Source organism: Caenorhabditis elegans, chromosome II (genome assembly GCF_000002985.6).
Source record: "Caenorhabditis elegans chromosome II".
Taxonomy (NCBI): Eukaryota; Metazoa; Nematoda; class Chromadorea; order Rhabditida; family Rhabditidae; genus Caenorhabditis; species Caenorhabditis elegans.
In genome coordinates, this window is record NC_003280.10 from 13,855,531 (window position 1) to 13,882,639 (window position 27,109).

Here is a 27,109-nt window from a genome sequence, read left to right on the forward strand (position 1 = left end):
AGCTAATCAGCTATTTGCTCCTATTATTTTTCAACCAATCAGCGATTCACTCCGCCCACTTTCCAACCAATCAGCGATTCGCCCCGCCCACTTTTAGACCAATCAGCTATATGCTCCGCCCACTTTCCAACCAATCAGAGTACGAGGTCATGTAGTTCTCATTTTGGAAGGAAATTGGCCAATTTTTTGTGATTTTTCCGAATTTGAGACTATTTTCATCTTTTTTTTCACTTTTTTTGAATGAAATTTAATTGTTTAAATCGAAGCAGTTTATTTTGTCACAAAACGTGAGAAAAATGATGTGTACAACAAAAAAAGCGGTTAGACACATGAAAGTACACGAAGAAAAAAAGCCGAAAAAAACGAGTTATCACAAAAAAAGATACAGGGGGAGGAGCTCAATATGAGCAACAAAAAAAACTTTAACAAAAAAAATTAAATATATGAAGAATTATGGCTGAAGAACGAGCAGTGTGTTATGTGGATCGTCGACTTGTGCTCGGCGAGTCTCAAAATTCTGGCGGCGGACACATTTCGGGCAGTCGCCAGACGTTCGCCAGCATTCCACGTGGAACGCCGAAAAGCATACGAGGCACTGCAAAAAAAAGATTTGATTATTTTGAGAAAATAACTGGAGTTTTTTAGATTTGAATTTAGTTTCGAGTTTCAAAAAAAAACATTGTTTTTTTTTGAATCTTACAGTAACCTAGATGTTAGCAATACTACAGTAATCCTACAGTAACCCAAATTGGGACCCTACTACAGTAGTCATTCTACAGTACCCAAAATTTTGATCTCTACGACAGTAAGCTTAGAGTGATCAAAATTTTAATTTTACACTACAGTAACCCTACAGTAACCAAAATTTTAATTTTACACTACAGTAACCCTACAGTACCGAAAATTTGGATCCTTACTACAGTAACCATAAACTACAGTAATCATAAAGTAACCAAAGTTTGAATGTATCCTACAGTAACCTACAATTGAATCCTACAGTAACAAAAATTTGGAACACTACTACAGTTAACCTACAGTAACCAAAATTTGAACCCTGCCACAGTAATCCTACAGTAACCAAAATTAGAAATTTACACTACAGTAATCCTACAGTATTAAAAATCTTGAAAACTACATTTCAGTAATCCTACAGTGATCTAAATTGGACCGTACACTACAGTAACCCTACAGTAACCAAAATTTGAACACTACACTACAGTAATCCTACAGTAGCCAAATTAAGCATCAAATTTTTTGCATGAAAATGACTACAGTACTCAAGGCTACAGTAACCTACCCTATGCGTGGATTCCGTATTAAACGGATAAATGACCTCATTGACAGTGCACAGCTCACAACAGAAGCCTTTCTGCTTGCACAATGTGCATGTCATGACATGATTGATCGAGTGCTTCAAGAGACTATTCAATCGTCTCTGCAGTGCTCCACTCTTCACATCAATCAAGTCAGCAAAGGAATACACGTCAATTTCCGATCTCAAATACTCTTTAGGCCACAATCGACGCCGAAAGTCCTCTGACACAGATTCCCGGCACGTGAATAGGTACATTGAGACGAGCTGAAGCTTCTCGCGAAGCTTCCGAGTCTCTTCGAGAGCCGGAGCATGTGCATACAGTCGGCTATTTGTTGTCTTGATATTGATCAGCGCCTTCTCCTGATTCGCCTCATACCAGGCACGTCCTCGGTCCGAGACGGCCCGTTCCCGCCAATCCCAGTCCATTACGACGCGGGCCGGAATCGAGACTTTTCCGCCGGACTTCATACATTCTGTGCAGTAGTATTTGCTGTCGATGGCGCAGGTTCTGAAGGGAAAAAAAATATTTTTTCTCACAATCAGAATTGTGATTTTTCAGTGCATTTCTGAGTAACTTTTTAGGAAAATCAAGCCTAAGCCTAAGCCTAGGTCTAAGCCTAAGCCAAAGCCTAAAGCTAAGCTTATGCCTAAGCCTAAGCCTAAGCCAGAGCCTTTTTTGTTGGAAAATTCCAAATTTTGCACAGAAATTGATTTTTTTAGGCAATTTTCAAATATTTTTCAAGTATTTTAGCGGATTTTCCAGAAAAAAAATTTTCAATTTTGGAATTTTTCGGTAATTTTCTTGGTTTTTTTTGAAATTTTTTTTGCAAAAATTTGTCGAAAATTCGAAAAACTTCAAGTTTTCAGTCAGATTTTGAACTTTTCTGGAAACTATCGAAAATTTGGGGTTTTTTGGAAATTTTTATTGATTTTTTTTTTCATATTTCCAACAAAAAAATATCAAAAATCTTGACACTTTTTAAATTTTTCAGTAATTTTTTGGATGATGTTTTTTTTTAAAGGAAATTAGCAGATTTCTTGGCTTTTTTGTTGTAAATTTTACTGAAAATTCGGGTATTTTTCGAATTTTACAGAACATTTTTTGTTGAAATTTCGAAAATTCACGAGAACGTCCAAAATATTCAACTTTTTCAAATTTACCGGAATATTTAGGATTTTTTCGAATTTTTTGTTCAATCTTACATCAACAATTAAAAAAAATTGCTCAGAATATACAATTTTGAGCATCCACTTTTTCTTGAAATTTTCTAAAAAATGGAAATTTGAAGTTTTAACACAAATTTTTTGCCATTTTGAGAGCAATTTTGGCTAATTTTTACGGAAAAATTTAAGTTTTTATAAATTTAAAAATTGCAACTTTTAAGTTTTTCAAAATTTGGAAAATTTTTTCCAATTCGCAAAAGAAAAAACTCACTCAAACTTGGAAAACGTGCTTCCACCAATCGTTTTCCGACACATGGCACACCGAAAATCCTGCGCGTCGAGACCCTTCTCCCTGGGTATCGTGCACAATTTCTCGGCGGTTTCCGCAGAAACCGACGATTTTCGCGAGGAATCCGCTACATCCTGCTCATCCACATCGGCAAGATCCTGACTCGATGTGCCAAGCGACTCAGGATCGTCTCTCGTCTCCATCGCAGATCTTAGAGCCTGTCCGAAGCTCACCACCGGGCCGCCGCATGAGTCTGAAGACGAGGAGAGCCGATCCGAAGTGGACTCCCACATCTGATGGCGGGCTCCGATGGCGGCAAGCGAGTTTCCCATGAGCCCGGGGCTTTGTACGTAGATCGGGGTGCCATTCTGGAAAAAAAAATCGGCGTTGAATAGGAAAACTAGAAGAAGCTGGTGGTGTACCTCAAATGTGTCATTGTGCGTTGATGGGAGTGCCTCGAGGAGCTCATCGCGGAGTGAGGTGCCGAGAATTGTGTCGGTCTGGGAAAAAAGCAAGAATTATGGAATTTGCCGCAGTTTTTGGGGAATATGTTTTGCACAGATACATGCCTGATACGCGTATTATACATGTGTATACATTTCGTATGTATTACACATATTCGTTTTTTACATGTGTATATATTATACATGTATAAATGATATACATGTGTTGATATTTGATATTATTAATGTATACACATTATATATGTATTAATCGAAATGTGCATTTTTACGTATTATATATAAACTCGTATTATACATGCATGCATATTCTATATGTACTAATCCAAATATACATATACACGTATTTTGCATGTATTCGTATTTTACAGGTGTATATATTATACATGTGTCTATATTATGCATGTTCAAAATATATTACGTACACACATACGTTATTACACATTTGCTGCATACCGTATATTCTTTAATAGTGATGCATACAGCACTATCAGAGCCTTCAGTACTATTGGATATACAACACTAATAGAGAATATACGGTTAATGCATGCTTACGTTTTATACAAGTGTATATATATTATATATGTTTCAATACTAATATACATATATACGTGTTGTACATTATCACGTGGTCGCTGGCTGTCCTTTTGCATAATTTTGAAGCAAACGCGCCTCATTGAGAATTCACGTTGGCGCCAACTCTCGCTATCCATTGGACGTGAGAGACGCAGATACTACTTTTTTCTCTGGACGTGAAAAACGCAAAGAATAGCCGTTTTGCCGTCTGCGTCTCTTTTTTCACACGCTATTTTGGCTGTGGACGAGGAATTCTCCTCTTCCAGGATTTTCTAGGCCATTTTCTCACATTTCTCAAGTTTTCTCGTCCGCGAGAAAACGTGAATTTTGAGACAGCCAGCGAGCACGTGCATTATGCATGTATATATGAATACGTATTATATATGCATTCGCATTATACGTGTGAGTATATTAGACATCAGGGATGGGCGGCTTTTCCGGCAAAAAAATTGGCCGATTTGCCGAATTTGCCGGAAGATAAATTTGCCGAATGGCAATTGCCGCTCACCGCTGTTATACACGTTGACGTATTTTCCAACATACACCAAATCTACACCTTTTAAAAAAGACCATTTTCCTCGAGGAGTATACGTAAATCGAGATTCACAGAACGCACTCGGTAAGCCTGTGTGCCTAGGCACGGCCTGACTCACTAACCCGATAGCGATAACGCGCATAGAACGTGTAGTTCATCATTGCGGGGGAGGAAACCCAGAGAATAACTAGTAGTTGACGAAAAACTGTGTTGTAGAGTGGTGGTTATCATTGACCACTACGACAAAATGACCACTATGAGCAAAAAACACACTGCGAGACAGTGTTGGTTGCACTGGAGACGCAGGGGGGTCAGTAGAGTAGGAAGGATGATGAAATCTCGCGTTCCAGAGGGAGATTATTATTGACCATATCGATCCGAGCTAACACACATTCGCGCGGCGTCTAGCTGTGATCAAGACGAGTTGGGTCTCACATGGAGTTAGAAAGTCCCATTTCGCTTTGATCTACAAAAAATGCGCGGGAGATTCACTCCTGGGTCTTATAATGATCTTAAGGGTCTTCCGGGCTCCATCGCACCGATCTGAACTTCCCAATGGAACCTGGTATTTATAAGGATCCCAAGGATCCCAATGATCCTAAGAATCTTATAAGGTTCCTAAAAATTTCATAAGGATCCTACGGATCTAACAAGGATCCTAAGAATCCTAAAGATCTTATAATAATCCTAAGGATCTTATAATAATCCTAAGGATCTTATAATAATCCTAAGGATCTTATAAGGATCCTAGTCCTTAAGTTGCTCCCAAAACAAGAACGAAAGCTACTTCCACCTACCACTTCACAAAACAACTCCTTGACACTACGCTTCTCCTCCTTCCGCATCGTGGTTACCAGACTGAGTGTCGACTTGACAAACTTTCGGAATAACGAGTCTTTCACATCGGAAACCACATCCGCCAGCAGACTACTACGACGACCTCCTCCTGCCGAACTAGCAATCGATGAAAGTCGCTTGGAAAGCGAACGAATTCTCTCCAAGGCTTCATCCTCTTCTTCCTGGGTCATTGTGTCGAAGACACTCGTCGTGGCGACCATGTCAGAAGAGAATATCGGCTCCAAGGGAGAAGCCCTACGAATTCTCATTTTTTTTGGCTTCAAGGAATACAATTGAGAGAAAATGCGGCAAAAGTCTCCGAGTACTATCTATGCCATTACAACAATCAGCTTATCATGCCATCTCGTCTTATCGAACACCACGGCTGCATCTCATTGTCATGTGAATGATGAAAAATGAGTTGCGAGTTAAAAAGTGTGATTGTTGTCTGGCTGGAGTTGGGTGGAGGTGAAGTGAACACGGAAGTTTGGATGGAAGGACTTTTAATCCGCATATTCCATCGATCAGGGGAGATGTCCTGAACGGCGCAAAGTCCGAAACAGGATTTCTGATCGAATTTTTGCAGGAATTCCGGATTCCATGTAGCTCAGGGAGCGATTTGCCAAATTGCCAATTTTCGGGAAAACGTCGCTAAGAGTACAAACCGAACTACCGAAATATGGAAATTTCCAAAAGGGAAAAAAAAGATTCCGAATTGCCAAAGCCAATAGGTGTTTAGAAAAAGACTTGACTTCTTGAAAAACCGAAAATTCGTAAAATTGTGGAACAATTGCCGAGTTGTGTTGCCAAAAGCCGGCAATTTCGAAAATTGAAGTTGCCGGAATTTTGCCGAAAGCCAGTTATTTCTAGTTGCTCAAGCTTGCCGGAAATTAAAGTATAGCTGAAAAATTGCAGAGATGCCAAAATTTACAAGCAAATGATTCGCCGGAATCAAATTGCCGAAATCAAGTAGAACTTGCCGAATTGTTGGAATTCTCGAAAAAATAAAAAAATTTTGGAAATATTGCCGATTCGCCGGAATCAAATTGCCGAATTCAAGTAGAAGTTGCCGAATTGCTGAGATTCACGACGAAAAATCAAAATTTTTTGGAAATATTGCCGATTTGCCGGAATCAAGTAAAAGCTGCCAAATTGCCGAGATTCTCGAAAAATCAAAAATTGCCGAAATAAACTAAAAGTTGCCAAACTGCCGAAATTCTCGAAAAATCAAAAATTTCTGGAAATAGTTCAACTAGAAGTTGCCGAATCGCCGATATTCTCAAAAAATTCTGGAAATATTGCCGAAATCAAGTAGAACTTGCCGAATTGTTGGAATTCTCAAAAAAATCCAAAAAAAAATCTGGAAATATTGCCGAGTTGCCGGAATCGAGCAGAACTTGCCGAATTGCCGAGTTTCTCCAAAAATCAAGTTGCTGGAAATATTGCCGAATTGCCGAAATCGAGCAGAACTTGCCGAATTGCCGAGTTTCTCCAAAAATCAAGTTGCTGGAAATATTGCCGATTTGCCGGAATCAAATTGCCGAATTCAAGTAGAAGTTGCCGAATTGCTGAGATTCACGAAAAATCAAATTTTTTGGAAATATTGCCGATTTGCCGGAATCAAGTAAAAGCTGCCGAATTGCCGAGATTCTCGAAAAATCAAAAATTTCAGGAAATATTTCAACTAGAAGTTGCCGAATCGCCGATATTCTCAAAAAAAAAATCAAAAAATTTCTGGAAATATTGCCGAAATCAAGTAGAAGCTGCCGAACTGCCGATTTTCTCAAAAAGATCAAAAATTGATCCGATTTTCGTGAAAATTGCCGAATTTCCGAGATTTTTCCACGGAAAAACCTTGATTTTTAAGGTATTATATTCGTTCTTTTCGTTGTATATTTTGCTTTGTGCTCACTGAAACACGCTGCTCCTTATCAACTTATCAAGGTCATGCGCCTAGAAACAATTTGATTGATAAGCCAGGACTGCTTCAGAGAAATTCCAAAAAAAAAAACCTTTTGCGGTCTGTGTATTAGTTGCCGGCGGCCGCCCGGTATCGACATTGGTTGGCTCCGATTAAGCTCTCCGGTGGGTGGATTTGGCGCCAAAATCGTTATGGAAGTGCCTTCGACGGGGTCCATTGATACTGAAATTTGCGCGGTTTTCAGGATTTTTAGGAGTTTTGATGGTTCTGGAAGCTTTGGAGCTGAAAAATTCGAAAAATTCGGTTAAAATTGAATAAGAATCGGATTTTACTTATTTTTCTCCAAAAATCAGGCAAAATTTGAGGATTTGAACAATTTTTTTCCGATTTTCATAGCGAAAAGTCGAGAAAAACCACAAAAAAAATAGACGAAAAATGTAGAAATTCCGGCTAATTTTATGGAATTTTTATTGATTTTTTAGTTAGAAATTTAATTTTTTTGCAAAAAATTATTTTGAGCTCAAAATTTTTTTCATTAATATTTTTTCAGATTTTTGAGCTAAAAATCCACCAGAATTTTCCGAACAAAAATTTGAAATTTGAACATTTTTTGGAGGAGAAATTGATCTAATTCCAGTTTTTTCAGGAAAAAAAAAGAATTTTACATAATTTTCTTTAAAAAATTGAGAAAAACCCCGTTTTTACCAGTGTTTCCAGATTTTTCTAGATTTTTGAGCGGAAAATCCGGAATTTTCTGAATAAAAATGAAATTTGATCAAATTTCAGTTTTTTCTTCAGAAAAAAAGGTTTTTACTAGAATTTTTGAGCTTTTTTTAAATAGTTTTTGGTACAAATTTTTTAGGAAATTTGTCAAAAAAAGTTTGTACCACAAAAATTAATTGAAAAAAAAACACTTTTTTGCGAAAAAATACCAAAAATTCTTATAAAATTTTTACCAAATTTTCGATGAAACTATTTTTTCGAGATTTTCAAACAAAAAAATGACAAAAATTTTCAGCGTAATTATGGATATTTCCAATAAAAAAACAGATAAAATCTCGATTTTCCGGCTTCAAATTTCCAGATTTTCCAGATTTTTACCATCAAAAATCTCTCGATCCTCATCCTCATGCTCCGATTTTTCCTCATTTTTCCCCAAAAAATCATCGGTAAGCGATAGGCTTCTGGGTGGTGGAATGGCTTCTTCCTCCGCGCCGTCTCTAGCTCCTCTAGCTCCAGCCAACTCGTGAAGAGCTTCCAAAAACGAGACGGAACGCTCAACTTGGAGCTCTCCTTCTGGCTCCACTTCTGAAGCTGTACGGGTTCCGGCAGCCGATGATGACGTCATTTCAGCAATTCCACTGTCAATTGTCGTGGAAATAGGCTTGGATTGAAGCTGAAGCAGCTCGTCATCCGGTGAGAATGCCACGTCATTTGGGACGGTTCCGAAGATTGTGGAGGGCTGAAAAATTTGAAATATTTTGGTTTTTGGAAAAAAAAAATTCTGAAAATCTGGGTTTTTTTGGCGTAAAATTAAATTTTCCAATAAAAAATTTTTGCAATTTTCAAACTTTTATGGAAATTATAAAAAAAATTCCTTCATTTTTTGGAATTATTGCAAAAAATTCTTTAAAAAACGGCATAAATTTCAACATTTTTCATGCAAAAACTACATTTTTGCGGCAAATTTTTTCTTTTTTTTTCTAGAAAATTTTCGAATTTTTTCAGTGAAAATTCGTCTATTTTCAGTCAATTTTCAAGGAAAAACGTGCTCATTTTTGGAAATTTTATGAATTTTCCATCAGTTTTCCACTAATTTTTACAGTATTTTCTCAGAAATTTTTTGGATATCTTTTAGAAAAGGTCAATTCTTTGGAATTTTCAGACAATTTTTTGTCAAATGTTCGGCAATTTTCAGTTAATTTTAAAGAATTTTCAGGTTTCTTTAGTCAATTTTTCTGACATATTTGGCCAAATTTTTGGCCATTCGCAGGCAATTTTCGGCAAATTTTTGGCAATTTTCGGCAAATTTTTGGCAATTTTCGGCAAGTATTCAGCCAATTTTTTGGTAATTCTAAGCCAATTTTACAGAAATTTCTGCCAATTTTCGGCAATTTTTCGGCAATTTTCAGCCAATTTTTGGGCAATTTTACAGAATGTTCAGCTATTTTTCTGGTAATTTTGGTAAAATTTTAGGCGATTTCAAGCCAATTTTTGGCAATTTTCAGTTAATTTTACAGAGTTTTCAGGTATTTTTAGTAAATTTTTCTCACATATTTGGCCAAATTTTTGGCTTTTTCGCAGGCAATTTTCGGGAAATTTTTGGCAATTTTCAGCCAATGTTTGGTCAAATTCTTGGCAATTGTTAGCTAATTTTATAGAGGTTTTAGTCAATTTTGGTCAAATTTTCGGCAAGTTTTCAGCCAATTTTTTGGTAATTCTAAGCCCATTTTTTTGTCAAATTTTTTGACAATTTTGCCCAATTATTAGTCAATTTCAGCCAATTTTCAAGCAATTTTGGTAGAATTTTCGGCCATTTTCACTCAATTTTACAGAATTTTCAGCTATTTTTCTGGCATATTTGGTCAAATTTTTAGCCATTCTCAGACAATTTTTGGCACATTTTTGTTCAAATTTTTGGCTATTTTCAGACAATTTTTGGTCAAAATTTTGACAATTTTCAGCTAATTTTTGGTCCAGTTCACAGAATTTTCAGCCAATTTTACATAATTTTCTGCCAATTTTACAGAATGTTCAGCTATTTTTTAGCCAATTTAAGATCGAATTTTTGGCAATTTTGCCCCATTTTTTGGTCAAACTTTTGGCAATTTTCAGTGCAATTTTAAGTGCAATTTTCGGCAAATTTTTAGCCAATTCTACATAAATTTCAGCTATTTTTTAGCCAATTTTGTCCAATTTTTCAGCATTTTTTGGTTAAATTTTTGGCAATTGCACAGAATTTTCAGCCAATTGTAGGTAAAATTTTTGGCAAATTTCCGGCAAATTTTACAGAATTTTTGGTCAAATTTTGTCAAAATTTTCAACTAATTTTGCAGAATGTAGTCAATTTTCATCCAATTTTTATGGCAATTTTCGGCCATTTTCATCCAGTTTTTGGTCAAACTTTGCAGAATTTTTGGCAATTTTACACCTTTTTAGGTCAAATTTTCGAAAAATTTCAAAAAATTTTTGGCAATTTTCGTCCAAATTTTGGGGCAATTTGTGGTTAAATATTCAGCCAACTTTTTGATTTTTCATCCAATTTTCTTGCAATTTTTCCACAATTTTCCAGATTTTTCCCAGGAATTTTCCGTACCAAATCACTATTCGCCCTGGAATCCCGTGTCGAAATGGCTTCTGTAACACGCCGACTATCCCTGGAAGCCGATTCACTGGAACTTCTTGAATTTGACTTCTGTTTCGAGGGCCGCCGAATCCTTCTGGATATAACTAGTGGCTGATAGCCTGGCGGAGCATCCGGAGCCACATCCGACACAGTTTGCACGAAATCCAATCGACTATTCGCCTTTCCGATCTTTACTTGATCGAGGATCGTCGAGTCGACTGGAGTTGACGAGAATAGTGGTGACTGGGGAAGTTGGATCTTCTGATTCGAGGCGACTCGTCGCATTGAGCTCGACGAGGATCCTTTAAGCCCGCCGAGCACAGCGTGTTGGTAGGACATTTCACCGGAATCTAGCATTGATGGATGGGAATAGACAGAGGAACAGTCCGAGTGATCGTCGTTTTCGGATTCTGAAAGAAATTTGGAATTTATATGAATTTTTGGATTTTTTTTTTTGCCTGAAAATCGAAGAAAAAACGCAGATTTTTGGCTGAAAAACTCCTTTAAAAAAAAATTTTTTCAGATTTTTTTTCAAATTTCCGCAGTTTTTTTAGGCATTTTTGCCATATTTTCGGCCAATTTTGATTGAAACTTCGGCAATTTTTCAGCTAGTTTTTGGCAATTTTCGTCAAATTTTACAGGAATTTCTGGCAATTTTGACAAAATTTTTACAGAATTTTCAGCCGATTTTGGACATATTTTTACAGAATTTTCAGCAAATTTTCAAGTAATTTTGGTAAAATTTTTTGGCACTTTTCTGCAAATTTCGGTAAAAACTTGGGCAATTTTGGTCAGTTTTCAGTCAATTTTTGGAAATTTCGGTCAAAATGTTGACGATTTTCAGCCAATTCTGTGTGCACTTTCTGGCAATTTTGACCAAATTTTTACAGAATTTTCAGCCAATTTTGAAGTAATTTTGGTCAAATTTTCGAAAATTCTACAGAATTTCCTGCCTTTTTTGGTCAACTTGTCGGCAATTTTGGTCAAATTTTTCGCAAGTTTTAGTAAAAGTTTTGGCAATTTTCAGCCAAATTTTTGGCATTTTTCTAGCAATTTTGGCCAAGTTTTTGACAACTTTACATATATTTTTGCCATTTTCCAATTAATTTTAGTCAAAATTTGGCAGTTTTCAGTCAATTTTACAGAAATTTCGGCCAGTTTTCAGCCAATTTTGATTACCTTTTTCTGCAATCTTGCACGATTTTCTACCTATGTCTGTCAAATTTTAGGCAAATTTTACAGAATTTGTTGAAAAAAAATACAGCGATTTGTGCCAATTTTTTGCATATATTATCAGTCAATTTTTCAGAATTTTCTACCAATTTGCTAGCAATTTTTGTTCAAAATTTTGGCATTTTTCAGTCAATTTTAAAGCATTTTTGGTCAAATGTTGCAGAATTTATTGCCCATTTTGTGCACATTTTCTGGCAATCTTGGTCAAATGTTTGGCAACTTTACAGAATTTTCTACCAATTTTATTCAGAATTACCAGCAAATTTTCAAGCAATTTTGGTAAAAGTATGCAGAACCTTCTGCCGATTTTGCCAAATTTTGTATCAATTTTCAAGATATTCTTGGCAAGTTTTTGGAATTTTTGCCATATTTTCAGCCAATTTTTCTAATTTTTAAGCAGTTAAAAATTCTTGGTTTTTTGCGATGTTATCAGTCAATTTTCCAGCAAATTCGAGAAAATTTTTGGCAAATTTACAGAAATTTCAGCCATTTTTCTACCAATTTTGGTCAATTTTGGTCAATTTTTTAAAGAATTTTCTGCAATTTTCAGTAATCTTAATCAAAATTTTTGCTAAATTTTTTGATCAATTTCGGAACAATTTCCAGAATTTTCTAGCAATTTTGGTCAAATGTTACAAAATTTTCAGCCATTTTTCTAGCAACTGTGGAAACATTTTTGACAGTTTTCAGCCAATTTTCTGCCAAATTCTGTAGAAATTTTCTGACAATTTTACAAAAATTTCACTCATTTTTTCTATCAATTTGGGTAAAAATTTCGGCAATTTTCAAGCAATTTTGGTCAATTTTTTGGCAATTTTTCTTAATTTTTGCACTATTTTCAGTCAATTTTCTACTAAAACTTTGAAATTTTTACTTCTAATAGGCCTACTCAAGGCTCTACGTCTCCTTTTTTCTAAATAAGATGGTGATCCAATATCATGATCTTCCTCCGGCACAAGAGCATCAATCGCCGGAATCGCAATTTCCTCTGTTAAATGAGCCGGTTTCGGGTTGGGACGAGCTTTTAAAGTGCCAACTTTTAGTGGTTGACCATCCATTAGACCGGCTAAAATTAATGGAGTTGGTGTCCAAGTGTTAAGAAATGATGAATTAGTTGCTGCAGATATTGGAAGTGAGCTGAGGGGTTTTAGTAGGCCACGGATTCGTTCTGATTGATCTCCATCGGAGAGAAGCCGGAGAAATGCGTCGTCAGAGTAGAATTGTCTGAAAAATTTGAATTTCAGTTGGGAAAAAATGTGGGGGAAAAATTATAGGAAAATCGGAAAAATTGAGCGAAAATTTTTTTTTGGAATTTTTTTTTTTTTTTGGCAATTTTCTGTCAATTTTGGTCATATTTTCAGCCAATTTTCTTCCAATTTTTGCCAATTTTTTCAGAATTTTCTGCCAATTTTCAAGCAATTTTGGTCAAATTTTCGGCAATTTTCAGTCAATTTTGGTGATATTTTCAGCCAATTTCGGCAAAATTTTACAGAATTATCAGCCAATTTTCTTCCAATTTTGGTCAAATTTTGGTCATTTTTCGGCTTTCGTGTTGGCAATTTCACAGAATTTTCTAGAAATTTTGGTCTTATTTTTTTTTGGCAATTTTCCTCCAATTTTGGTCAAATTTTCGGCAATTTTTTCAGAATTTTCTTCCAGTTTTGGTCAAATTTTGGTCATATTTCTGGCAATTTTCTGCCAGTTTTCTGGCAATTTTTCGTCAATTTTGGTCATATTTTCAGCCAAATTCGGGAATATTTTACAAAATTTTCTGCCAGTTTTCTAAAAATTTTCAAGCAATTTTGGTCTGGTTCTTCGGCGATTTTCAGTCAATTTTCTGCCAATTTTGGTCAAATTTTGGTCATTTTTCGGCTTTCGTGTTGGCAATTTCACAGAATTTTCTAGAAATTTTGGTCTTATTTTTTTTTGGCAATTTTCCTCCAATTTTGGTCAAATTTTCGGCAATTTTTCAGAATTTTCTTCCAGTTTTGATCAAATTTTCAGGCAAGTTTCAGTCAATTTTAGTCAAAAATTTACCGAATTTTGAGCCAATTTTCAAGCAATTTTGGTCAAAATTTTGGTTCTGAATTTTTTGAAAATTTAAAAATGAGAATTTTTAATTTTTATCTGAAAATGAGTATTTTTTTCTTTTTTTTTGGATAAAAATTGAAAATTTTCTGCCAAAAATTAAAAAATCGATTTTTGTTAATTTTTCAAAAAATGTACAATTTTCATGATTTTTTTGCCGAAAAATTTCACAAAAAAGCGCGAAAAAAACTGAAAATTGGAATTTTTTGGGAATTGTTCAACAAATTTACTGGTATTTTTTTTTTGTATTTTCCTGTAATTTTTGCACATTTTTTGCGATTTTTTTTCTCAATTTTCCGTCAATTTTCGGGAATTTTGTGATTTTTGAGCAGCTTTCACTACAAAAAATTTAAAAATCGTCTTTTTCTAGTAAATTAACCATTTTTTCTCACATTTTCGTGATTTTTTAGTGAAAAATTGAAAAAAAAACGGTGAAAAAAAAACCGAAAATTATGATTTTTTGTTTTTTTATTTTATGTAATTTTTGCTCATTTTTTGCGATTTTTTCCCAATTTTTGTTCAATTTTCCGTAGATTTTTTCCAGTTTACTGACTGAATAGCAGTCGCCTCAGCGGCCAGTAGATCTAAATACTGTCCCAGTGCATTTTCATTCAACACAATTCGAATCCAGGCCCGGCTTTTTCCAATTTCACTCCGAATTTGTCCGAGGCAAGCGATTTGGCTGGTTATCGATCGATGCGAGAATTTCGAGACAAATGGCCAGAAATTCTGCAAAAAAATTCTGATTTTTAAGCAGTTTTTTCAGAATTTTTTCATGATTTTTTGAAGAAAATCGGAATTTTTCGCTTAAAAGATGGGGAATTTTATTGAATTTTTCGATTTTGAGGCAGTTTTTTCACATTTTCAGAAAGAAAATTTTTTTTGATTTTTTTTTGCTGAAAAAACTGCGGATTTTCTGATTTTCAGGCATTTTTTCATAATTTTTCCGCTTTTTTTTCGATGAAAATCGGTATTTTTCGCTTAAAAAATGCGAATTTTAATTGAATTTTCTGATTTTTAGGCAGTTTTTTGCACAATTTTCTGGAAAAAATCCATTTTTTCTTAATTTTTTGCTGAAAAAATGCGGATTTTGTTGATTTTAGGCAGTTTTTTCATAATTTTTCGCTCAATTTTCAAATTTTTAGGCGGTTTTTTTTCATATTTTCAGAAAATTTTTTCAGAAAGAAAAATGTTTTTGATTTTTTTTTGCTGAAAAAAACTGCGGATTTTCGGATTTTTAGGCAGTTTTTTCATAATTTTTCCGCTTTTTTTTCGATGAAAATCGGAATTTTTCGCTTAAAAAATGCGAAATTTTATTGAATTTTTCGATTTTTAGGCAGTTTTTTTCACAATTTTCTGGAAAAATCCATGTTTTCTTAATTTTTTGCTGAAAAATGCGGATTTTGTTGATTTTAGGCAGTTTTGTCGTAATTTTTCACGGTTTTTCCATTAAAAAACCGGAATTTTTCGAATTTTCGGGGTTTTTTTTTTTGCATTTTTTGCTGAAAAACTGCGGATTTTCGGATTTTTAGGCAGTTTTTCATAATTTTTTCATGATTTTCGATGAAAATCATTTTTCGCTTAAAAGATGGACAATTTTATTGAATTTTCTGATTTTTAGGCAGTTTTTTCATAATTTTTCGCTTAATTTTCAAATTTTTAGGCGGTTTTTTTCATATTTTCAGAAAGAAAAATTTTTTTGATTTTTTTTGCTGAAAAACTGCGGATTTTCGGATTTTTAGGCAGTTTTTTCGTAATTTTTCCGCTTTTTTTTTTCGATGAAAATCGTTATTTTTCGCTTAAAAAATGGGAAATTTCTGATTTTTAGGCAGTTTTTTTCACAATTTTCACGATTTTTTGCTAAGAATCGGAATTTAAATTTTATTGAATTTTCGGATTTTTAGCCAGTTTTTTCATAATTTTTCACGGTTTTTCTATTAAAAAACCGGAATTTTTCGAATTTTCGGGGGTTTTTTTGCATTTTTTCCGGGAAAAATGCTCACTGGCTCTGGATATTTGGCATATCTTGTTCCTTTTAAGAAAAATGGGTCTCGTAGTCCGTGAATGAAGATTGCTTCGATCGAATTGCACAGATTTTGGGTGATTTCGCTGAAAATGGGGATTTAAGCTGAATTTTCACATTATTTGGCAGTTTTTCTAATAAAAATCGGGATTTTTTGAATTTTTGTCGATTTTCTGAGATTTTTTCCACAAAATTGTGAATCGTCACGGCATTTTTTGAGTTTCTATCAATTTTTTTTTTTTTTTTTCAATAAATTTTTTGAAAAAAGTGCAAAATTGTACCGATTTCCCTCGAATTTTACGCTATTTTATGAATTTTTCCCCGAAATTCCATTGATTTTATCGATTTTTATAGAAAAAATTCGATTTTTAATGATTTTGCACGATTTTAGTCAATTTTCTTCGATTTTTAATGATTTTCAACTCAATAAAAACCAAATTTACCTCGGCACATTCTCCCTTTTCGAGTGCGGAGAAGCTATAGCAGCCTTCACAACATTATCAAGCTCCTTTTGCAAATCCGCACGGATTTTCTCCTGTTTCAGTTTCTGAGCCGGTGTTAATTGGGGGGGCGCTGAGGCCATTTGGGTGGTTTTCTGGAAAATTCCGCTTAAATTTTCTGTTTTTCGCCTTATTTATTAGTTTTTTGGGGGGGGGGGGGGGGAATTTTAATCTTTGATGCGCTAATTTATCAAAATAAACTGGTTTTTGAGCGCTAAACCGGTTACTTTTTAGTACTAAACTAGATAATTTTGGTAGAAAATGAGGAAATAAAGCTGAAAAACTGAACAAAAATCTGCAAACCAATTTTTCAGTGAAATTAAGCACGGGGAACAAAGAAAAAAAGTTGGTTATCATAATTTTTATCAGTTCAGAGACTCCGTTTTCGCACTTTCGATTCCTTACATTCAGCCGTTTGAACATTGTTAGAAGGCGAATCTGTTGGAGGAGGTTTCATTCGCCGAAAAAAATACGATGAAATGATGAAATTTCGGCCTGTAAATTGAGAGAAATCGATGAGTCACGTCTGCAATGGGACAGAAGAAGGGGGAAAAAAATGTTAAATAAACAATTATTGCTGCTTTATTTCACACAAAAATCAATAAAAAACAATAAAATTCGATTGCTGATAGCGTCACAAGACCGGTTCACGTGATAGGTGGTGGAAAAAAAACCAAAAAATTGGTTTTTTTGCTGAATTTTAACTTTACATAGCCAATTTTCGCCACTAAATTCAATTTTCCAGTGAATTTGGCGCCAAAAACCAGATTTTTCTTGAATTTCGACATTTTTCTCTCCGAGCAATAAAAAAAATAAAATATAAACAATTTAAAAAGCGAGAGAGCACACAAAACGAGGAGACGCAGAGTTGGGTCTCACCACGCCCGCAGGTACGGTAGCACTTGTTTCACGTGTGCGAATTTCTAAAACGGAGGGTCTCTTTATCGATTCTTGCGGATTTAAATTGTTTTTTTTGTTTTACGCGGATTTTTTCGGTTTTTTTCGGTTTTTTTTCGGAAAAAATGTTGAAAATAATCATTATTATTACAGGCATGCTCGCCCCACGCTTGATAAAGGCGATTAATGCCAGCAGATCGCTCCATCTGGCAAGAATCATGTCCAGTGAGTTTTTCGGCTTTAAAAAAATGGATTTTCCTTCCAAATTCAACGAAAATTAAAGAAAAACGAAGCTCATTTCCAGTGCGCGGACCTCTAACCTTCGACGGCTGGTACCCACGTGATCACAAGCCAAGCGCGCCGCCAACAAACGAGGAAGAGCGTCGCGCCGCCGCCGTCAAATACGGCCTCAGACCAGAAGACTATCAATCAATGGACAAAGACGACGTGATCAAGTTCGCCGGAGACTATCCAGACCTCGGTGTAATCACCTACGACCACAAGGATCCGTATGAGGCGTGGACCGATCGGCAGAATCGCCGGAATTGGGGAGAGCTCGTGCCGATCGATATGATGCGCTATCGAGGCGATCGTCTCACGTTTACAGGCCTCGAGGCGGAAGATTACACCACGTAGGTGGAGGAGAAAAATGCTATAAAAATGAAAAATTTCGAGACAAATGGCCAGAAATTGTGCAAAAAATAGCAATTTTATTGAATTTTTCGATTTTTAGGCAGTTTTTTCATAATTTTTCGCTTAATTTTCAAATTTTTAGGCGGTTTTTTTTCATATTTTCAGAAAGAAAAATGTTTTTGATTTTTTTTGCTGAAAAACTGCGGATTTTCGGATTTTTAGGCAGTTTTCTCATAATTTTTCACGATTTTTTGATGAAAAATGCGAAATTTCAATGAATTTTCTGATTTTTAGGCAGTTTTTTTCATAATTTTTTCATGATTTTTTGATGAAAATCGGAATTTTTCGCTTAAAAGATGGGCAATTTTATTGAATTTTTCGATTTTTAGGCAGTTTTTTCATAACTTTTCGCTTAATTTTCAAATTTTTAGGCGGTTTTTTTTTCATATTTTCAGAAAAATTTTTCAGAAAGAAAAATGTTTTTGATTTTTTTTTTGCTGAAAAAACTGCGGATTTTCTGATTTTCAGGCATTTTTTCATAATTTTTCACAATTTTTTTTCAATGAAAATCGGTATTTTTCGCTTAAAAAATGGGTAATTTTATTGAGTTTTTGGATTTTTAGGCAGTTTTTTCATAATTGTTCGCTTAAAAAATGCGAAATTTTGTTGAATTTTCTGATTTTTAGGCAGTTTTTCAAAATTTTTCACGATTTTCTGACTAAAAACCGGAATTATTGAAATTTTCAGGGTTTTTTTTTCCAATTTTCACGAAAAATGCTCACTGGCTCTGGATATTTGACATATCTTGTTCCTGTTTTTGAAAAAAAAATGGGTCTCGTAGTCCGTGAATTTTGAATTGATTTTTTGCACAGATTTTGGGTAATTTCGCTGAAAAATGTGTATTTTATGGGTTTTTGGGCAGTTTTTTCCATAATTTTTCACTATTTTTAGGTAAAAATTCGGAATTTCTGATTTTCAGCCAGTTTTTTTTTCATTATTTTCTCCGATTTTCTAATAAAAAAGCGAATTTTTCGCTGAAAAATGCGAATTTTAGTCCAATTTTCTGATAAAAATCCGAAAATTCGCAGATTTTTCGGGTAATTTCGCCCTAAAACTTAAGTTTTTCATAATTTTCCCCGATTTTCTGATAAAACTCCGAATTTTTTCCCTTAAAAAAGTGGATTTTCGTATTTTTAGGCAGTTTTTTTCATAATTTTTTGAAAAAAAGAGGAATTTCTCGTATTTTGGCTAAAAAAATGACGAATTTTTTTTGATTTTCCTGAAATTTCATTGATTTTTTTTGAATTTCTCGTCGGATTTTCCACAGGTTTTTTAAATTTTTTAAAGGATTTTTCAGTTGATTTTCTGAGATTTTTTCACTAAATTGAGAATTTTCGTTCGATTTCCTGGAAATTTTTTTGACATTTTTCAAATTATTTACTGATTTTCTTGCCTCTTATTACGGGTTTTCACCGATTTTTAGCGAAAAAATCTACCGATTTTATCGATTTCGTATCTCTCGGATTTTCTTGAATTTTTGCAGCGATTTTTAGTATTTTCGGTGAAAAAAATGTGGATTTTCTAAATTTTGCGATTTTTTTTTAATTTTCGGATTTTTAGGCTGTTTTTTTTTGTTTTTTTTTTCTAATTAATTTATCCAATTTTCAGCTGGAACTCGATCGTTATGTGCCTCCGCGTGCTCGTACCGATGGCTCTCCTCGCCTGGTACTTTACCAACGAACATCCGAACGCGCTCCGTTGGAAGAATCCGGCAATGCCGAAGCAGTATTCATACGATTTCTACCGTGCCTACCCGTTCGACGATCCACGCAAATACCCAATTGTCAACTATTCGTTTGATTTGGAATAGAAAATTCCTTAGTTTCGGTTGTTTTTTTTTTGGTAGTTTTCTCCGTTTTCTCCTTTTTTGTACTATAAAATATTCGAATTTTATCATTTTTTTTTTTGCCTTTTTTTTGCCCTTTTTTCAGCGTTTTTAACGCTTTTATACCTATTAATTCGTTTTTTTTGTTGCTTAAAATTGCGCCTAATTGAAAAAAAAATTCCTAAATTTTATATGATTTTTTGAAAATTGAAAAAGTCTCAGTTTTCACCCCTAATTCCTATTTGAATTACCGCTAATTGGATTTGTTCGATGGAGCGCGCTTGCACGTTTTTAAGTTTATTTATTTTATTTTTTGTTATTTTCCACCGATTTTCAATTTTTTTTAGTTTTCGGTGTATTTTTACATGAATTTTAGAGAAAAAGTCAAAATAAATGCTAAATTTCGATTAAAAAGCACGCTTACAGGCGTAAAAATGACAAAATTAATTAATTTCACTGATTTCGGTCTGTACGCATGGTTTTTATTCGAAAATTTGCATTTATTTCGACTTTTTCTCTAAAATTCAAGCAAAAATACACCGAAAACATTAAAAATCGGTGGAAAATAACAAAAAATAAATAAATTTAGAAACGTGCAAGCGCGGCGCTCCAACGAACGAGTTCAATTGGCGGAAATTCAAATAGGAATTAGGGGTAAAAACTGAGATTTTTTCAATTTTCAAAAAATCATATAAAATTTAGAAATTTTTTTTTGAATTTGGCGTGTTTTAAAGCAATTTTCCCACTGGCGCTACGCTACTCCACTTTTAATTAATTAATTATTTGGAAAAAAAATTCAGAACTCGGCGCTGGACGCCCCCGCACAAAATGCTCTTCCTCGATGATTTTTTAGAAAGTAAGTGGTTTTTTTTGTTGCAAACTTTTCCCCTATAAAAACACCCAAATTTTCAACGTTTTCCAGTGCTCGATGAGCTGCCTGCCGAGCTGAAGGAGAGAAGCGATGAAATTCGGCGAATCGACAATGAAGTTGAATGTAAAATTTCGAAATTTTTCTGAATTTTTCCCTTCATTTTTTCGAATTTTTAGCCCGTCTAAACCGTAATCGAGAGGCGATCAACGATTTTTTCGAGAGAACCGGCGTAAATATGCCCGAGGAGCAGAGAAAGGAGCGCTGCAAGGTTTTGCAGGAGGTGAATTTCATGAAAATTCCTGGAACTCGAATTTGGCAGCAAATTGACACGAAAACGCAGGAAAAAGTTGATTTTTGCCACAAAAACGGCTAAAATTCGTGAAAAATGAGAAATTTCGCTATAAAACCCGTTTTTCTAGCTTTTTCGTGAAGAAAAATGAGAAAAAATGGGATTTTTTTGTACTTTGCCTGATGTCATTTTTTCACTTTTTAAGCTTTTTTTTCCCACAAAACACCAAAAGTGCTCAAAAATACTCAAAGTGAATGACGTCTAAAAACACTAAAATGAGGTCGAAAAACTCAAAAAGTTGCTCAAGATCCGACCAAGTTGTAACCTTTTCGGAAAAAAACCTAAAATTAGAATTTTGTCGTTTTTGATCGTTTTTTGAAGCTTTTTCTTCACAAAAATAGCTTAAAAACGCAAAAATTAGCCCAAAACGCTTATAAATCTCAAAATGCATCCAATTTTTCAAAATTTTCCGCTAAAAATAAAGGAAATACCGAAATTTTCAAAAAATGAGCATTTTTCCGCGAAAAAATCCCAAAATTCCGCTAATTTTTCAGAATTTCTCGGAAAAAAACGGTCGAAAAAATTCCTTTTTTCACTGAAAATCTTTTTTAAAAAACAGGACAAAAAATCGCAAAATTCAGACAATTTTTCGGAATTTCTTGTTAAAAAGTGAAAAAAAAGCTGAAAATTTAGCTTTTTTCACGAAAAAAAATTGAAAATTCAACTAATTTTTGGGAAAAAACATTTACATTTGCATTTTCTAATTTTTTTTTCGTGGTTTTCTAAAAAAAACTTTCAAAATCTCAAAATACAACCAATTTTGCCGAAATTCTTGGAAAAAAACCCTAAATTTGCATTTTCTATTAATTTTAAAAGCTTTCTCCCCCAAAACTACCTTATAATCCCAAAAAATCAGCCAATTTTTCTAATTTCTCTTTAAAAAAAAAGCTGAAAAATTAGCTTTTAAAAAAAAAAAAAGCTTAAAAATCCCAAAATGCCAATTTTCCAGATTTTCTCGCGTTGAAAGTGAAGGAAATGCCGAAATTATAAAAAAAAATTAGCTGTTTTCACAACAAAAAAAAAGTCGAAACCCCCGAAAAATCATAAAATCAACCAATTTTTCAGAATTTCTCTTTAAAAAGTAAAAAAAAGCTCAAAAATTTGCTTTTTTTTTTCAATAAAAATTTTAGAATTCAACCATTTTTTCAAAATTTCTCGTTAAAACGTTGAATAAGCTCAAAAAAAAGTTTTTATCACAAAAATAGCTGAAAAATGGCAAAATTTCTCTTAAAAAATGAAAAAAAAAGTTCAAAAATTTGCTTTTTCACAAAAAAAAAATTGAAAAAACCCAAAAAATTGCAACCAATTTTCTTCAGGAATTCTCCACAATCCGCGTGCTAGCTCAACGCAAATATCTAATCGCCGAAAAAATGCAAGAACTCCTCAAAAAGTACAAAGTTCACTTGGAAAAGGAGAAAACCACGTTCCAGTGTGAAATGGAGGCCGACAATTCAGGAGTGACCGAAATGATCGAAAAACGATATACCCAACACGTCGAATCTCTGCTCACAGCGAGAAAAGAACGAAAACGTCGTCATCGCGTGGGCGGTGGTGGTGGTGGTGGAGGATCGTCGTCGAGAGCATCGACAGTCGCTTCGGGACCACTTTTATCGAAAGAATCAAAGGACAAAATTCAGCGGATCCTTCAGGAAGGTGTTCGTCTTCGAATGGATCTTTCCGATGAGTCGGCACAATCGGCACTATCATCGGCTATACCATCACCAGCGCCACGTGGGCGCCCGCCAAAGATCGCAAAGGATCAGCTGTTGCTGTCGTCGGCGGCGATGGTGGTGGCCAGTGATGATTGTCTGACGCCAGTGCCACCAACACCGACGGCTAGGGTGAGGAGCTAGCTGAAAATTCGAGAAAATTCGCAAAATTTGGAGCCCACCTACCACGGCCTCCTGTTCAAAGAACTGGCGAAATTTCGAATTTTAGCTAAATTTTGAATTTTCAAATAATATTTTTCAAACATTTTTGAATTTCAGCCTAAAATCCGCAAAATTTGATCGTACAAAAACCTCACAAAATTGATAAAATTTTCCCGTTTTTTGGGTGTTGTTACAAGAAAAATTTGACGAAATTTCGAGTTTTAGCGTAATTCGTCTCTTTTCAACTATTTTTTTAGCCTAACCGCCACATTTTTTAATAAAATTTACGAAAATTGGCCGTTTTTGGGTCATTTTGGACCGTTTTCAGCTAAAAATTAACTTTTTGTTTCGAATTTTCAAAATTAAACGAAATTTGGCTCTTTACTGACTAATTTTTAAGCCAAACCGCCATGATTTTCTGGAAAATCAGCCTATTTACAGGAGGACTAACGGTTTATTGACCCAAATTTTGTGCTCAAATGAACGAATTTCGTAATGAAACTGCTCGAAAATGTATTTATGGCGGTTCAAAATTTCGAAAATGACACTGATTTTAGCTAAAATCTCGAATTTTGGTCATTTTTCCGTGTCACAGCTGTAGGAAGTTGGTTTTTTTTGGAATTATCATCCTTCATTGCATATTTTGGTAGTTTATCTCATTTAATTTCATTGATTATGGTAAATTTAAAGCCAATAGGTAACCAAAAATCATTAAAATTGGTCGCCTATAGGCTTTAAACAGACCTTAATAAACGAAATTAAATGAGATATTAAAACCAATATATGCAATCAAGAATGATATTTCCAAAAAAAGCCAACTTCGGACAGCCGAGACACGGAAAAATGACCAAAATTCGAGATTTTAACTCAAATCAGTGTAAGTTTTCGAAATTTTGAAGCGCCATAAAACATTTTTGAAGAATTTTTGAGCAATTTCAGTATGAAATTCGTTCATTTGAGCACAAAATTTGGGTCTATACGTTCCAAATCGTCCGAACCGTTAAATAGGCTGATTTTTCAGCCTAACCGCCATTATTTTCACGAAAATCAGTCGTTTTTGGAGTGAAAAAACTAAAAATTCTCTAATTTCTCCAAATTTCAGCGCCGCTCAAACACAAATGCTCTCCGCGGCACAGTCTCCATTCCAAGTGCTCTTTCATCAATGATGAATCGTGGTGAATCGACATCCCGCTTCTCACCGAATCCCTCCGAACGTAGTTGGTCAAACGCCGGAATCGACGAATCATCACCGACGCCGACGACAAGCCTACTGATGACACCGACGTTCTCCTCAGGACCGCATATCGTCGTTTCGCCGACGACTCCAGTTCTCCAGAATTCGGCGTTTGTGGTGTCTGAGAGCCGTCATGGTAGAACTCGGAAGCTGACCAGTAGAGTTCAGGAGATGTTTAAGGAGACTCTACAGCGGCAGCGGAATCATGGAAATTCAATTATAGCACTACAGGAGAGAATGAGTGCGGCGAATCTGGCGGCGGCGGCTCAGCACGCTCACGCTCCGACGAGCTCTTCACCACAATCACCACTTCCGGAGATTGAAGGAGCCGCCGAGGATGATGATGAGGAAGGACCGAGTTATCGGATTAAGCGGAGCCATCCGATGATGGCTCCGGGATCGGAGGATGAGGAGGATGAGATGCATTGGTGTTTTTGTAATGAGAAGAGCTATGGAGATATGGTTCAGTGTGATAATCGTCATGTTAGTGTGGGCTTTTTTAATGAAGGGAAAAATTGAATTTTTCTCCGAAAATTGAGCGAAAAATTCAAATTCCCAGCAGAAATAGTGCGAAAAAAAAATTAGATTTTTTTTTGTTGTTTTTTATTACCAAAAATTGATTAAAAAATGTGAATTTTCATCAGAAATAATGCAGAAAATTACTGTTTTTTTTTCTTCGAATAGTGCGAAAAATTGAGTTTCCATCCATTCAAAAAATCAAAAAATTTGGATTTTCACACGAGAAAACAGTGCGAAAAATATATAATTTCTACCTGAAAATTGCAAAATCATGTTGCTATATTTGCGGTGAAAATTCACTTTTTTGGTTAGTCAAAGATTATCAAAGATCTTATTAAAAAAAAAAAAAAAAATTTCCATTCAAAAAATCGAAAATTGAGCGAAAAATTCAAATTTCCAGCACAAAATCAATAATTCGTAATTTTTGATGAAAATTCATATTTTTTCATGGAAAATTGTACAAAAAATTCAAATTTCCACCAAAAATTGAGTTTAAAAAGTGAAATCAGAAATAATGCACCGAAAATTAAATTTTTGTTTCAAAAATAGTACGAAAAAAGTTAATTTTTAACCGAAAATTATTTTTTTTTTAATTTGAATTTCTACCACAACAAAATGCTTAAAAATTGTTAAATAGAGTGTTTCCTTGGAAAAAATCACAAAAATGAAGTTTTCACCAAAAAATTGCGAAAAATATATAATAATTTCTACCAGAAAATGCAAAATTTTGCTTTTTTTTACATTTTTATCGAAAAATTTCACGAACATTCAGAAAAATTGAATTTTCACCAAAAAATTGGAAAAAGTTGCAATTTATATTATTTTTAGGCTAAAATCAACAAAATTTCTGCGTTTTCAACGGTTTTACCAAAAAATGTGTTACAAAAATTCGAAATAGTTGAGCGAAAAAATTAATTTCCACCTAAAAATTGCAAAACTTTGCTATATTTTTGGTGAAAATTCGATTTTTTGTTGGTATTATTATCAAAAAATTTTACAAAAAAAATAGAATTTTCATTTTAAAAAAATCCCGAAAAATTAAAATTTCATCAGAAAAATATTTTTAAAAATTGATTTTCCACAAAAACATGCTCTTGAATTACAAAAGCAACTGAAATAATACGAAAAATTTAGATTTCGAAAATTAAATTGAATTTCCACTGTAAGTATTTCAAAAATTAGAAAAATTAAATGGAAACAAACACAAAAAAACATAAAACACGAAAACATGATTTTTAAAAAATTGTTTAAAATAATTACAATGTGGAAATTTCATTTTTCGCACTGTTTTCGGTGAAAACTCAGTTTTTTTCCACAAATATTACAAATTACATCCATCCATCTGAAATTTACACCAAAAACCTTTAAAACAAAATACAGAAAGTCTGAAAATTTCAACAAAAAATTCTAATATCTAAATTTAAAAAACATTTCTACCAAAAATCTGATAAACTGAATTTTCATCGAGACCATCACCACCAAAAAACTAATTTTTGACCAAATTGAGTGCGAAAAATCGAATTTCCATCAAAAATATTATAAAACATTTTGTTTTCTTCGAAAAGTAATGCAAAAAAGTAAATTTCCGCCACACAAATATATTTAAAAAAAGTTGAATTTTCATCAAAAACTACAAAAAATAGAATTTGCCTGGAAAATTCTAATTTTTTCGAAGAAAACAAAATGTTTTATAATATTCTTGATGGAAATTCGATTTTTCGCACTCAATTTGGTCAAAAATTAGTTTTTTGGTGATGGTCTCGATGAAAATTCAGTTTATAAGATTTTTGGTTGAAATGTAAATTTTTTATAGCACTTTTGTAGCTATATGTTTTTTAAATTTAGATTAGAATTTTTTGTTGAAATTTTGGAAAAAATTATGGGAAAATGGTAGATTTGTTTGTTTGTTTTTTTTTGTTGGAAAATAAAAAAAGTAATAAAAACCACAAAAATATCAGTAAGTTTCAACCTAGATTAAAAAAATAGCTACAAAAATTTGGAAATTAGTAAAGTTGCTAGAATTTTTTAAATTTCTAATTAATCCCATTTCATTTGCAGTGCACCCTCCGCTGGTTCCATTACCCGTGCATTGGAATGGTCGAGCCTCCGACTGGAAAATGGTACTGTCCGCGGTGTGAAGTTACGATGGGAATTGCTCTCAAGCTGTCCGAAGAGGGAGAAGTCTAATATAAATATTATGACTCCCCATCAACGATAATTTAATAATAATAATAATAATGATTGGCCTGAAATTTTCCCAATTTTTTTAAAACATTTTTATCTGAAATTTTCCCCAAAGACTCTGATGCTCTCTCACATTTTTTTTAAAAATATTTTTAAATACCCCAAAAAAACAATTGTAAAAATTCCAATTAATTTTATTTTGCACACTATTTTATATATTCCCCCCCATGTTATGATGTCCCATGATTCTCAAATTTCTCCTGCATTATTCTCTTGTACAATATACCCTAAAAAGTTTTAATAAGGATGAACTCGATAATTTTTAAGATTTTTTTTTTTGGATTTTTTTTTTGAAATTGCATGCCACTTGTTTTTTTA

General features: G+C 33.9%; 3 protein-coding genes across 8 annotated transcripts; 2 read left to right on the forward strand and 1 right to left on the reverse strand.

Annotated features, from left to right (window-relative positions):
* Positions 1 to 254: 254 nt before the first annotated feature.
* Positions 255 to 16,711, reverse strand: cup-14 (the record flags this gene model as incomplete). Of its 5 annotated transcripts, NM_001267478.2 has the most annotated exons (12): positions 258 to 595; positions 1,298 to 1,823; positions 2,751 to 3,136; positions 3,191 to 3,268; positions 7,190 to 7,320; positions 8,200 to 8,560; positions 10,415 to 10,854; positions 12,552 to 12,901; positions 14,319 to 14,494; positions 15,769 to 15,874; positions 16,232 to 16,383; positions 16,694 to 16,711. In NM_001267478.2, the coding sequence occupies 12 exons, from the start codon at positions 16,709 to 16,711 to the stop codon at positions 452 to 454; spliced, it is 2,868 nt and encodes a 955-aa protein (NP_001254407.1). The 5 variants fall into 5 exon arrangements, with proteins under 5 accessions (NP_001254409.1, NP_001254410.1, NP_001254407.1 ...); NM_001267479.3 differs by lacking the exon at positions 16,694 to 16,711 and having other exon boundaries at positions 452 to 595; positions 16,232 to 16,371; NM_001267480.3 differs by lacking the exons at positions 7,190 to 7,320; positions 8,200 to 8,560; positions 10,415 to 10,854; ... (3 more) ...; positions 16,232 to 16,383; positions 16,694 to 16,711 and adding an exon at positions 5,138 to 5,525 and having other exon boundaries at positions 255 to 595.
* A 627-nt stretch (positions 16,712 to 17,338) lies between these two features.
* Positions 17,339 to 19,782, forward strand: ndub-8 (NADH dehydrogenase [ubiquinone] 1 beta subcomplex subunit 8, mitochondrial; the record flags this gene model as incomplete). 2 transcript variants are annotated; one of them, NM_064506.8, is made up of 3 exons in its annotated part: positions 17,339 to 17,410; positions 17,490 to 17,817; positions 19,487 to 19,770. In NM_064506.8, 3 exons carry the CDS (start codon positions 17,341 to 17,343, stop codon positions 19,686 to 19,688), a joined length of 600 nt encoding a protein of 199 aa, NP_496907.1. In that variant the 3' UTR covers positions 19,689 to 19,770. The 2 variants fall into 2 exon arrangements, with proteins under 2 accessions (NP_496907.1, NP_001366662.1); NM_001381647.2 differs by having other exon boundaries at positions 17,372 to 17,817; positions 19,487 to 19,782.
* A 721-nt stretch (positions 19,783 to 20,503) lies between these two features.
* ing-3 (Inhibitor of growth protein) lies at positions 20,504 to 27,055 on the forward strand. Its single transcript, NM_064508.5, has 6 exons — positions 20,504 to 20,559; positions 20,626 to 20,697; positions 20,751 to 20,854; positions 22,240 to 22,764; positions 23,897 to 24,511; positions 26,606 to 27,055. The coding sequence occupies exons 1-6, from the start codon at positions 20,532 to 20,534 to the stop codon at positions 26,732 to 26,734; spliced, it is 1,473 nt and encodes a 490-aa protein (NP_496909.1). The 5' UTR covers positions 20,504 to 20,531; the 3' UTR covers positions 26,735 to 27,055.
* The last annotated feature ends 54 nt before the right edge of the window (positions 27,056 to 27,109 follow it).

Excerpts from the sequence above, each read along its gene's own strand:
- ing-3 (NM_064508.5), top strand. The coding sequence starts at position 20,532 with ATGCTCTTCCTCGATGATTTTTTAGAAA. Across the intron at positions 20,560-20,625 it reads CCTCGATGATTTTTTAGAAA|TGCTCGATGAGCTGCCTGCC; the intron begins GTAAGTGGTTTT and ends AACGTTTTCCAG. Across the intron at positions 20,698-20,750 it reads AATCGACAATGAAGTTGAAT|CCCGTCTAAACCGTAATCGA; the intron begins GTAAAATTTCGA and ends TCGAATTTTTAG.